At 47.8% G+C, this 12834-nt stretch overlaps 5 protein-coding genes across 5 annotated transcripts; 3 read left to right on the top strand and 2 right to left on the bottom strand.

Moving 5' to 3' along the window:
• Nucleotides 1-412: 412 nt before the first annotated feature.
• On the top strand, nt 413-2022 carry PGRI_080100 (putative xylosidase/arabinosidase; the record flags this gene model as incomplete). The annotated part of the gene is made up of 2 exons (XM_040795724.1): nt 413-569; nt 647-2022. 2 exons carry the CDS (start codon nt 413-415, stop codon nt 2020-2022), a joined length of 1533 nt encoding a protein of 510 aa, XP_040651289.1.
• A 591-nt stretch (nt 2023-2613) lies between these two features.
• PGRI_080090 (3'-5' exonuclease) lies at nt 2614-3324 on the bottom strand (the record flags this gene model as incomplete). The annotated part of the gene is made up of 1 exon (XM_040795723.1): nt 2614-3324. One exon carries the CDS (start codon nt 3322-3324, stop codon nt 2614-2616), a length of 711 nt encoding a protein of 236 aa, XP_040651288.1.
• Nucleotides 3325-5345: 2021 nt separating this feature from the next.
• On the bottom strand, nt 5346-5781 carry PGRI_080080 (uncharacterized protein; the record flags this gene model as incomplete). The annotated part of the gene is made up of 2 exons (XM_040795722.1): nt 5346-5369; nt 5431-5781. 2 exons carry the CDS (start codon nt 5779-5781, stop codon nt 5346-5348), a joined length of 375 nt encoding a protein of 124 aa, XP_040651287.1.
• Nucleotides 5782-8863: 3082 nt separating this feature from the next.
• PGRI_080070 (sugar porter family MFS transporter) lies at nt 8864-10627 on the top strand (the record flags this gene model as incomplete). The annotated part of the gene is made up of 3 exons (XM_040795721.1): nt 8864-9168; nt 9225-9425; nt 9484-10627. The coding sequence occupies 3 exons, from the start codon at nt 8864-8866 to the stop codon at nt 10625-10627; spliced, it is 1650 nt and encodes a 549-aa protein (XP_040651286.1).
• A 517-nt stretch (nt 10628-11144) lies between these two features.
• On the top strand, nt 11145-12516 carry PGRI_080060 (TLC domain-containing protein; the record flags this gene model as incomplete). The annotated part of the gene is made up of 2 exons (XM_040795720.1): nt 11145-11228; nt 11311-12516. 2 exons carry the CDS (start codon nt 11145-11147, stop codon nt 12514-12516), a joined length of 1290 nt encoding a protein of 429 aa, XP_040651285.1.
• Nucleotides 12517-12834: the final 318 nt, after the last annotated feature.

Genomic DNA, 12834 nt, shown 5'->3' with positions numbered 1-12834 from the left:
TTCCCACCGGGATGTTACTATTAGGGGTCTCAGGAATAAATGAAACTTCTTATTTACGCCAGCGCGGCCTCATAGGCCCAAGCGGGTTAAATATCCGAGGCCCAAGCGCTGCCAAGAACAGCCATCTACCTATATGTATCTTCCATTCCTCCAAGCCTTTTTGAGACTCTTACAGGATCCTAGTCTTATGACTAGATCCTTGGTTATATCCCCTGATTTAGCCTATATACCGTGTTTAACACGCGCTTAGTGGTCGTTGAACAGCCTATTCTATTTCTGGAACTTGCCTAATGTCGTATCCAACTACACCTCATGCGCCGAGGCTAATATTTAATGTTTGGGGATGGGTGAATGCTGTAGGCTATCGAAGCTCAGTCCCCTCCATCTTCATTAGTACTTGAGAAAACGAGCCATGTCGGGCACAATCAACCCTATCATACCAGGCTTCTCGCCAGATCCATCTGTGGTAAAGGTGGGAGATTGGTTTTATCTCGTCAATTCTAGCTTCCACTTTTTCCCTGGTCTACCTATTTACGCCTCTAAAGACCTCGCATCATGGGAGCAGATAGGTAAGTCCCGACGACCCGACCCTGAACGAGGGAGATCCGAACACAGATTCTAACCTGGAACCAATGTGCGCGTACAGGAAATGCGATCAACCGACAAGCTCAGCTCAGCCTAGCAAGATCAGACGCAAACCAAGTCCCAGTGGGCAATGGTAAGATTATGATCGCGAGTGGAGGATTATACGCGCCCACGATCCGTTATCACCAGGGTACATTCTACATTGTCTGCACCAATGTCATCCATCTACCCGACCAGACCGAAGATATAAGGGAGAACTTCATTGTCTCGACTGATGATATCTGGTCAGACAAATGGTCCGATCCAGTCCCCTTCGAATTCGATGGCATCGACCCCAGCATCTTTTTCGAGGACGGAAAGACCTACATCCAAGGGTCCGCTGCGCCAGGGCCATACACGACGATCAATCTCTTCGAAGTCGACATCAATACCGGCGCGAAGCTGTCTGAGGAGAAATTGATCTGGCGCGGCACCGGTGACATCTATCCGGAGGGACCACACCTGTATAAGTACAATGACTGGTACTACTTGCTCATTGCAGAGGGTGGCACTCATGAAGGACATATGGTGACGACGGCACGCGCTAGAGATGTCTGGGGCCCGTATGAGTCCTGTCCTAACAACCCAGTCCTGTCCGCGCGTGGTACTACAGAGTATGTTCAGTACACCGGTCACTGTGAAATCTTCCAGGACGAGGAGAAACAATGGTGGGGGACCTGTATTGGGGCACGGGTAGACGACCAGGGTCGAAACACTATGGGTCGGGAAACCTTTTTGACCAAGGTAGCCTGGGACAATGAATGGTTTACCTTCGAACAAGTCAAGTTGAACCCCGGCCTGTCAGCAGCCTCGTCGAGCTCACTTACGGCAAAACCTGGCGTCGACTATCTCTACATTCGAGATGCTGTCTTGAGCAACTATCAGCTCACTGAAACCTCCATAACACTAACAGCGTCATCTGTTGATCTGTCACACTCGGAACTCAGCCCGACGTTTATTGGCAAGCGGCAACGGCAGTTGCAGGGCACGAGCAGTGTGGTTGTTGAAGGGATAGAGGAGTCTTGGGGTTCTGCGAAGATCATGACTGGGTTAGCCTGTTACAAGGAAGAGCATCGTTACCTGAGAATATACTACGATGCCGCGAAGGTTGAGGTGGTCTTTGAAGTGATCAACACTGCGAAGAAGATTGCTAGGACCGAGAAACATATCCTAGACAAAGCTCCCTCTTCAGTGGCGTTCCGAATCGACTACACGGAGAAGGAATATCGGCTGTTGTACTCTGTCGAATCCAACACTGGGCAAGACTGGGCGTGTCTGGGGACTGTTGATACATTGGACGTTACCAACCCTGATTTCACTGGTCCGGTGATAGGTATCTATGCTCTGGGGCAAACGGAGGGCGTGCAAGTTCGGTTTGAAAGCTTGAGAGTTGATTGATCTGCATATCGTGTTGAGACTTGGGTATCTTGGCTCATATCAGCCAGTTACTCTGAAGCAAGAGTGAAAAACTCCATACAGTGTGGCCCGTAGGTCATCGCATATTCAAATTGAATCAATCAAATCAAATCTATAATTAGACATATCCGACGGCCTCAACAATTTCAGCGCGGAACTATTCGGAAAAGCTATGGGGAAGTTAAGAGACATGTCGAAAAGAACTTGGTATACATAGGTGTGGGAGAAGGAGGACTTCGGGGAATGTACGGCCCAGTATATAAGGTTCCAATAGAGAACTGATGTCCGATATCGCTGTTCTCCATAAAAAGATGGGGATTTGCGGAATTGAATCAGCGCACCAATCCGGTAAATTGAAAGCCGCAACTATAAAAGGCAAGTCTCGGGAGAGCTGTTATACAGACCCTCGACGTTGTCTCATACCGACTTGGTGCGATCTACTCCATACTAGGTAAAGAGCCCAGCTAGGAAATATGTTAAAAGTAGTTTATTCTCTCTTTGCTTGAGCAGATAATCGGGCTAGTCAAAAATGTGATTCTTTCCGAAGTTAACACAGAAGTCCAGTGCCCAAGATCAATCAGACCAAGGATCATATCCTTCAGGCCAGTCAAGGTCCTCCGCGAGATCTGAAAGTCGAATATCCGGCTCATCGTCGAGTGACGTATCATCTTCCCAATTTGGAGAATACTGGGCACGGAACTTGCCCTTGGACTTGCTTTTACCATTTCTTTGTCGCTTCTGCTCTTCCTGGAGTCGAGCCTTTTCGGCCCATACTTTAAGATCTTCCGGGTTCCTGATACACCAGATGACAACGTTCCGAGTTGCATATGCATCCTCCAAAGCATTATGCCCGCGATCACTCTTCTGTATGTCCAACCCCAAAAAGTCCTTTGCAAGTGTTTTCAACCCCCACTGACGGGTCAATGGCCTCGTTGACGGGATGGAAGGGAAAACACTCTCAGCAACCAATATTGCCGAATCGACAATTTTAGTATGAGACATGCCTAGTACTTCAAGGTCATAGTAGAGAGAATGGCCAACCAACACGGTTGAATCATCCATAAACTCCCACAATCTATCGCGTGCCTCTCGCCAGTTTTTAAATGCTGCACCAGACGCAACGGCGCTAGTCATGATAGTCTGTGTCACGCCACTGAACTCATATCTCCAATCAAGCACCTTTTCAGATGGATTAACATAGCGACTTATAAGCACTTCGCCCGTCAAAAAGTTGATAGCACTGAGAAAAACGAGAGTTTGGCGACCGTGTTTGACTCCAACCATCTCACAGTCAATGGCGATGGCGTGAATAGCGGGTTTTAGTCCCACGCGAGGTGTCTCGCGGAATTGATAGGTTGGAATTGATCCTTTGCGTGGGCGTTTCTTGTTTCTTACGGTTGTGGGACCTATGATATATCCCTCCCTCTCAAGGCGATTCTGTGAGTGGCATCTTGAACGTAGGTAGCGTAAAATGAGATTCTGCTCTAGAAGGTGTATATCTGGCTGAACCGTAGTGCCAGACGCGACACCTGGCAGTACTTCTATTGAACTGAGTGTAAGTCACGGGTTATTCGTAGATACGAGACGACTTACCTAGTATAGGGCCATTTGTGATGTTTAGTGCTGGCATAGAAGCCAGTAAATCATGTAACAACTGAGCACCTCGAATTTCCAGTTCCTGCTCAGAGGTTATCGGGGGCTCCTCGGGAACATATCTGTGAGCAGGTATCGACTGCACAACTGGTGTCACCACTGCACTTGGTAGTACACTTGGTGATGGTATCGGGGGCTCCTGGGGGGCATCTCTGTGGGCAGGTATCGACTGCACAACTGGTGTCACCACTGCACTTGGTAGTATACTCGATGATGGTATCTGGGGAACATCGTTTGATCTACCCAGCGAGGCGGACTTGGACTTGGTATAATAGTTTTGGTAATGTTGTATAACCGCCAACTCATCCTTGAAAGTCTTTTCGCAAACAGGACACTGTAAAGAGTGTCGCTTCTCTTGGAAATGATTTCTAACACCCTTCAAACTCCGAAAATTCTTCCTCTCACACCCAGGACACTGAAATCGAATAGAAGTTTTTTTATTCATCTTCAATAACATTGAGATCAAAATAACAACCGTAGACACAGCGCGAAAAGAAAAATATGTAGAGAAGTGTCGCCCTCTTTATCTGTCGACGTAACACTTTGACTGGTGTCCAAGGCATACACGTAGTCAAAGATCATGCATGTTGGCGCCGGAAACTATTGGAAAGTACAGGGGTTTTACACTGCGACACGTTGCTTCTCCGCAATACCTGCGCAATCATGCGATTTATCTCAGTCTGCCTTACGAATAGCAAAGCCACAAGTTAAGAATAAGGAACGGACGACTGGGGAGCTCTTTTATGTTTCTTGATCAAATTCTGGTTCTGCTCCGATACCCAGGACGAATCAACTATGCCTAAATTAGACTGATTCTAATGATAAAGCGTATTCTTCATAATTAAAGTGCTTCGGGTGCCATATAGGTACTTGTTTTATCACCTAATAAATTTAGCATTGTTATTTTGCTTTTGTAGACCTGAGACTGGCCAGTTGGTATGAAGTAGAAAGAGGTGTTTGCCTACTTGTGGGGGGAGGTGTATTGAAGAACACGCCTAATTAACCTAACTATTTCAACTATCTAGGGAAGTCCATACTTATATCTATTTAGCAGTTCTTCATAGTTAAGAGCATTATTAACAGCATGCCTTTTCTTGGAAGCGTCGTTTGGTGGTGTAGGCATGACGCAAGAGTCCTCCATACCTGAAGCATAACCACTGTGTCATCATTCATAAACTCATTATATATATACCTAGCATTCAAGGACACTCGATTTTGTTTAAGAAAAACACGCCATGGACACACACCCTCTTCAGGCAATTGGTGAGGCCCTCGATGCCGCTGAGGCCGACCCGCGGGTTCTTCAACGCTCTTCGCTCTTCCAAGGTGCCAATGATGGACCTGTAAAGACCGCCGCTAAGATTACTGGGGTATAGAGAGTCGGGAAAAGAGCTGACGATGGGCCTTATCTCACAAACAATGAAGGCATACCGTTCCCGGACCCTTCCCACATGGCACAGTAAGACTACAGGTAGGATACCTCTCGTCTCTGATACTTTCTTACTTCAAAAGCGACAACATTTGCTGAGCTCATCTAATATCAAGACCCCCGTCTTTGTACGGTTTTCTACTGTGACCCTAGGCCGGAGGTACCCAGACTTGGTTAGGAAGCCAGGAGGCTTCGCTGTGAAATTTTACACAGCTGAAGGAAATTATGATATACTGTCGTAGCTGGCCTGGTATTATCGTCGTCGACGAACTTGATCGCTGTGGTTTTAGCATAAGGCAAGGCCTTACGCTGTTTCCACTCCTCTGAGTTAGTGTCCCCGGGCCGCTTAGCGGGTTTGGAGAGCCGAACGCAGGATGAAATCCGACGATCTTTGTCGGGCGGGTAAGGACCAACAAATTATCAGAATAGGTGAGGAGGAGATTATTGGTCACGTATCGCACTGTCGGCGTCTCTTTAAAGTAAAGCCAATCGTAATTCTCTGCATCAATGTTCAGAGTTCTCTTCGGGTCGTTGACGGTATTGAGCTTGTCCGGCGGCGCGACAATCTCGCCGAAGTGGAATCCCTTGTGCGGCAACGCATCTCGACTGGCCTTCTTTGTAATAAGCCAAAGATATTTCCGAAGTCTCGAGCCGACCATGGCGTAATAGTCCCTATGGACGGCAATGAACGGTTTTGTTTATACGTTCAAGCCCTAGAGGGGCCCTTCGACCACTATCAGAAATCTGCTGACTCGTGAAGTCCCCAAACTTGTGAATCCGTTCCTGTTGCGTGTTAGCGACTCAAGTGAAAGTAAAAACAGCATGATTAAAAGCGAAATTCATCTTACTCGGTCTAAGCCTGGGAGATAAATTCTGATGGTAAGGGAAGGATGTACCGATGTCGGTTTCTGGGATGGGGAGGCGATTGTAATGTACTGGAGGGACGAGTCGAGGACCGCCTGGTATTTAAGTATACTGCCACAAGGATACAGGGCCGCATAAGGGGTCAAGTGATGTCTTTTCAGTGGTCTTTTCAGTGGTCTTTCCAGTGGTATATGGAGCAGTCTTCTCAGATATCATTCTGTTTAGATATAAAAAAAGGCAAAGAGGCTTAATTTATGCAAGTGACTTTTTTATAACTTTTCTACCAGCATCACAGCCTTATATCGCGTGTACAGAAGCTAACTATATTCGGAGTTTTAGACTAGTAGAACTGGCAGAATATAATAGCAGTATACAGGATGGTATATCTAGGTATTTTGGTTTGGCCCAATATTTCGAAGGTCGCACTGTACTAGCAAGTTCCGGCCCGATACGGCCGAGACTGTGTCGCGGAAATCACACTCCTATCATGAGGGTTCTGATTCGGAGTATGACCAAACGAGGATGTTATATCAAGATGTCATGGATGACAAAGCGCGAGAACAACTTCACTCGGACACCACGCGTCTGTTGAAACTAGTCGAGTACACGGAGATTTAAGTTAAGTACCTCGCAATTATTGCGTATTGCGCCACAGTATGGGAGGTCCGTGTATGATTTGCTTCCAGGGCAGAAATTCTATTTTACAGAGGTTGTGAAACGTGCTGAAGGTGCTGAGAGAGCTGGGAAGGAGGCGAAATTCTTGCCTAGTCAAGAGACAGATGTATTGCGAGGATCATGTCCTGCAAAGTCGGTTTATAATGCTTGATCTCTCGCGCCATATATGGTGATTATGATCCTGGCTTACGTGGCTTTCATTCGAGGTTCGGTTATTTCTATCGAATGGTCACGGATCTAAATTGACACATATTTCTATTTGTATGCAAATTAGTAAATATTAACGGCTTGTTTCTCTAGATTGTCCTTTTGAGTTCGATGGTACACTATGCAATAGTTACTGGCAGTTGTCCCTATCTAAATTACATACTCTCTATTACCCTATGCCCATCTGAGTACATCCTGGGACTGCCAATTGCTACATGAGGACCTAAGTTACGTCCATGAGACAAAATACTGTCCTTAGATTCCAAGGTTGAGTCGAGGCTTCTCTACTCAGCAGGTACTAGTGGACCTTTGGCCAGTCCATGGATGATAATTTCGTCTGGGTAGTTAGATCCGTGGAGGAACCATCTGTTCTAGTAATAACTAGGTCTAGAAAAGATACGAACTGAGTATAGTGCGAATTAGTTCATAGCCACCTCGCTGGATATGTATTTTTTACCTTTGATAAAATTAAAGAGGCGTGGCCGCTGGAAAAGCAGTGGAGCTCCATCCACATGTTTTGGTTGTACCAATGAGACTGAAGTCGACTTTGGAGAATTCATCTTTATAACAATGGGTAGCGAAGCGAACGTACCTCGCTACCAAAAATGTTATATTGCTGTTCGCTTCGAAAGTACAATCTAGAGCTTGTGTTTTTGGCGTGATCCAAAGACGACTGGTATTGTTATGCGTTATAGGTTCATATATTCGGAGAAACATTGGAATATACTTGAAGTATATTATGGTCCGTGCAATCTGGAGAACAAGCACCTGCACCATCGATGTCAGTGGCTTGAGAACATAAGCAAAGCCAAATGCTAGGGGGAGTATCGGTGAGCGCAAATGGTATTTCCCCAGTCCTCCGCATCTTTTCCCACGCGGGGAACGACACGGACATGAGAGCTCGAAAATCTAACCTCAACGGATGGAATTAATGAATCCACCCTAATATCCAGTGACAAGTAGTATTTCATAGGCCTGAAACATAATTTAACTTTGCGCACGCAAACTCCTACACACTCTTAGTACTATAAAAAAAATATAAATAAATAAATTTATAGAAAAAAAAGGATCGGTCCCGAAAAGGAAAAAAAACACCGCGGTTGCCGAGTTCAAGCCGAGTCCACTTCGGCGTTAGCCACTGAAGTCCACGAGAAGCCGTGTACCGTCCCGTTCTGGGAATACGACCGTAGTCGGGGCCCCGGACTATTATGTACTCGGGGGGCCGGGTGAAAGGAGAATCTTTTCATTCGTCTTTTGTTGACCATGTGGACCACCCCCGGCTAATTGCATTACAGAAAAATTACCTGTTTAGGATGAAGGGTTTGACCCAGTCTTGTAGGGAAATGATTATCCAGGTACTTTTTTTGTGGGTTGGTCTGGGGATATCCGAAAAGTTGTATGCACGTTGACCCTTTTTTTTTACATTTTCTCTAAATGTGTAATTTCAGCCTCTAATGTATACTATGGCTTTATATTTAAGAAATATCATTGTTATCTACGCGTGGGAGCCGATTGCATAGGTCAGCCGACTCTTTTCCCGAACACGGCATCCGTGTTCGGGCTATCCTCATTACGTTTTGGCCTTCGGCTTCGAATTTGTCGCCGATTCCCCCGGATCCCAGTCCATTGCCGGGGCGTCTCCACCAATCAGGAGAAAGCGGGTGGATAAGCATAACTCGATTTCCACCAATCAAACCACGTAAAGGGAGCTGGGGTTGCAAGCGGAGTCTTGGCATACTGTCGTAACTCTACAGGTATTATATCTCTTATTTATTATTATACAGTCACATATTTTACGCTAATTTCTCTCCCCAGACATCCCATACACGGGCTAAGTGGGGATGCAGGAAACCATAAACAATCTATGCGGGTGGATTTTATTAGTACAAGGCAGAATTTTCGCATCTATTTAAGTAGGGAGGTTTTTCCTTCCTTTTTTAGTTGTAGTTCTCTTCAATTTTTTTGCCCTTCCCCCCTGACTTGGGTCTAACAGTCATGTATGTTGTGGGGAACCTATACGCCATTACGGCGGTAGCCGTCATTGGCGGTGCCCTGTTCGGTTTCGACATCTCGTCTATGTCGGCCATCATCGCCACGCCGGCTTATAGATGTTATTTCAATCATGGCCCTAGAGGCCCTCCATTCAACGACGACGACGTATGTAGTGGTCTCAGCTCCCTGGCTCAGGGTGGTGTTACCGCTGCCATGCCTGGTGGTTCTTGGCTCGGTGCTCTTATCTCTGGTTTCATTTCGGATCGTCTTGGTCGCAAGTATGCCATTATGGTTGGCTGTGTCATTTGGTAAGTTGTATGGTAGCAGGTTGATGTTTGACCGTGGCTAATAGTCACTGTGTTAGGGTTATCGGCTCCGTTATCGTCTGCGCCTCCCAGAACATGGGCATGCTCATTGCCGGACGTGTTATCAACGGTCTCAGTGTCGGAATCGAGTCCGCTCAGGTCCCTGTTTATATCTCGGAGATTGCTCCTCCCTCCAAGCGTGGTCGTCTCGTCGGCTCCCAGCAGTGGGCCATCACCTGGGGTATTTTGATCATGTACTAGTATGTGACGCACACCTGACATTCGCAAAGTGAAGTAACTGACACTTTCCTTTCACAGCATCTCCTTCGGCTGCTCTTTCATCGGACATGGCAACGATTCCACCTCCCACAACTACAGCGAGTCTGTCTTCCGTATCCCCTGGGGTGTACAGGCAGTTCCCGCCGTTCTCCTTTTCTTCGGAATGATGATCCTCCCCGAGTCCCCTCGTTGGTTGGCCCGCAAAGACCGCTGGGAAGAGTGCCAGTCGGTGCTGGCTCTGGTCCACGGCAAGGGTGACATTAACAGCCCCTTCGTTCTAGCCGAGATGCAAGAGATCCGCGACATCTGCGAGTTCGAACGCGAGAACAAGGACGTCACCTACCTGGAACTGTTCAAGCCCAAGATGATTCACCGCACCATGACCGGAATCTGGACTCAAATCTGGTCCCAGCTGACCGGTATGAACGTCATGATGTACTACATCAACTATGTCTTCACCATGGCCGGATACAAGGGCGATACCGCCCTCCTCGCTTCCTCCATTCAGTACATCATCAACGTGGTCATGACCGTGCCCGCTCTGGTCTGGGTTGACCGCTGGGGCCGTCGTCCTACTCTCCTGATCGGTGCCGTCCTTATGATGACCTGGATGTTCGCCAACGCAGGTATCATGGCCAAGTACGGTGTTGTTGTTCCCGGCGGTGTCGACGGTGTGGCCGAGGCGTCCATGCTTCTTGGTGGCGCTCCTGCCAAGGGACTAATTGCCTGCACCTACCTGTTTGTGGCGTCATACGCCCCTACCTGGGGACCTGTCTCGTGGGTGTACCCTCCTGAGCTGTACCCTCTGCGCGTGCGTGGTAAGGCCGTTGCTTTGGCAACCTCGTTCAACTGGGCGTTCAACACGGCACTTGGTTTGTTCGTGCCCACTGCCTTTGCCACTATCCGCTGGCAGACTTACATTATCTTCGGTGTTTTCCTGGTCGTCATGACCCTTCACGTCTTCTTCTTCTTCCCTGAGACTGCTGGTAAGACCCTGGAGGAAACCGAGCAGATCTTCGAGGATCCCAATGGTATCCCTTACATCGGTACCCCGGCCTGGAAGACTACCCACGATACCAAGCGTACTGCCGCTGCTGAGTCTGGTGATATTGAGGTCATTGGTGAGAAGCTGGCTGGTGCTGAGAAGCGCGCTGCTGCTCATACCGAGGTTGTCGACGCATAAGTGTTGTATATGGTTCAATGGCTTATAATATTTCTTTTTATATCTTTTCTCTCTTGATTCCATGTCGATATGATGTCATGTAATACAATTCAACAAATCGCAAGTTCTCAACATTTTCTATGCACTCGTATTCGTGTAGCATCGTAAAAATGGCCAACTCACCAAATAGGTATCTCGTTCACGGCAGGTCTCGCAAGTATGGGATAATTTGATTGGTAGTTATAGACCAATTCAAAATTAGCCCGGGATGTATATAGGATATTACCAAGGGGTAAGTTATCCAACCCGAAAAGGCGCATCAAAGAAAAAGAATTGCCAAGAGTTTCCGATCGGAGCTGCGAAGCTGTCTGGTCCACGGGGGAGGTGGAGTTAACCCCCTGGAAAAAAAAGGGAAAAAAAAAAACTATTCACGATTTTCCGATCGTTCCGGTTATGATCGAATTTCCCCTTCCTTCATCAATCTCATTTTCACTGGAGCACGTGAGCTCGAAAGGATAACGACCTTCCTACAATCGTCATGGTTCGCCCGCGGGGAAGCTCAGCCTTGGGCGTGGACATTCGAGGTGACACCAGCGCACCGGCAATGTCCACAATGAACGAAGTGAGTCCGATCGAACCAACAGATCAAAAGGTACATATTCAACGCGTCAATCTGGAATCCCAATCCTGACTCCCAATTCCAGCAATTCGATGGCGCACAGAAACAGGCCAGCAAGCCCCAGCCCAAACGGCGTCGCAGTCGCTCCCTCCTCCACCGCTTCGCAGATACCTGTCTACGATACACATGGCTCCTACCGCTTCTCATAATGATGTTCCTGATCTCGCTATATGCCATCAACCCCACAACTTCGAACCCAATGCACAGTGCCATTTTCCTGTCCTACCCGCAACCCCCGAAGACACCCGGCGGACCCATCATGTACGGCAAGGGCAAGAAGGACATTGCATTTGTGGCATTCTACACCATTGTGCTGTCATTCACGCGTGAATTCATTATGCAGCAGATTATCCGGCCTTTTGCAGTCTGGTGCGGTATCCGCGGGAAGGGAAAGACGGCGCGGTTCATGGAGCAGATGTATACGGCGATTTACTTCGGTGTGTTCGGACCGTTTGGTCTGTACGTCATGAAGCGGTCGCCGATTTGGTACTTCAACACGACGGCGATGTTTGAGGGTTTCCCGCACCGCGAGCATGAGGCTCTGTTCAAGGCGTACTACCTGCTTGAGGCGAGTTACTGGGCCCAGCAGGCGATTGTGTTGCTGTTGCAGTTGGAGAAGCCTCGTAAGGACTTCAAGGAGCTTGTTGGCCACCATATTATCACGCTTGCGCTTATTGCGCTGAGCTACCGCTTCCATTTCACGTACATGGGCTTGGCGGTGTATATCACGCACGATATCTCCGACTTCTTTTTGGCTACCTCGAAGACGCTCAATTACCTGGATGCGTATATCACTGCGCCGTACTTTGCCATGTTTGTCGGATGGTGGATTTACCTGCGTCACGTGCTCAATCTGAAGATCCTCTGGGCTGTTTTGACCGAGTTCCGCACGGTTGGGCCATTCGAGTTGAACTGGGAGACACAGCAGTACAAGTGTTGGATCAGTCAATATATCACCTTTTCGTTGCTCGCCAGTCTGCAGGCTGTCAACCTGTTCTGGCTGTACCTGATCCTGCGCATCCTGTCCAACTACATCTTCACCAATGTCACAAAAGATGAGCGCAGCGAGGACGAAGAGGAAGAGGAAGAGCTGGAGTCTGTTAGTGCGACCAAGGCAATTGCCACTGGCGCAGACCTGACCAGCAAGGAGAACCACGCACCCCAGGTTCTGCTCAACGGCGAGCCTGTCGCCGAGCAGCGTGGTCCTCGGACTCGCAGCAGAAAGGCATAAGCCGAGCTCCCTCAGAGTTCGATCAATTACCTCGGCGTCAAACCCGGGGATTTTCACGGTGTTATAGTTATTTTGGATCGGGTTGGTTTCCAGTTGATCCTCTGGATGTGTGGATATGCTGTTAATGTATTTGAAGCTGGGTCTGAGTCCAGTGCAATTGTGCTTAGCCCTTTAGAAGAGCGGGCGCCGGCGCTTGTTTTTTGACGAGCATATGAATTAAGTATTTTTACTGGCCGGTCTCTTTATGTTTTTTTCTTGTTACTTTTGATGTTGAAATGTCATTTTACCAAATATGAAATACTTAATCCCTGAGAAACC

This window comes from Penicillium griseofulvum (genome assembly GCF_001561935.1).
Source record: "Penicillium griseofulvum strain PG3 chromosome Unknown contig_77, whole genome shotgun sequence".
NCBI classification, from domain to species: domain Eukaryota; kingdom Fungi; phylum Ascomycota; class Eurotiomycetes; order Eurotiales; family Aspergillaceae; genus Penicillium; species Penicillium griseofulvum.
Note: the sequence above shows the minus strand (reverse complement) of the source record. Positions and strands in the feature narration are given on the sequence as shown.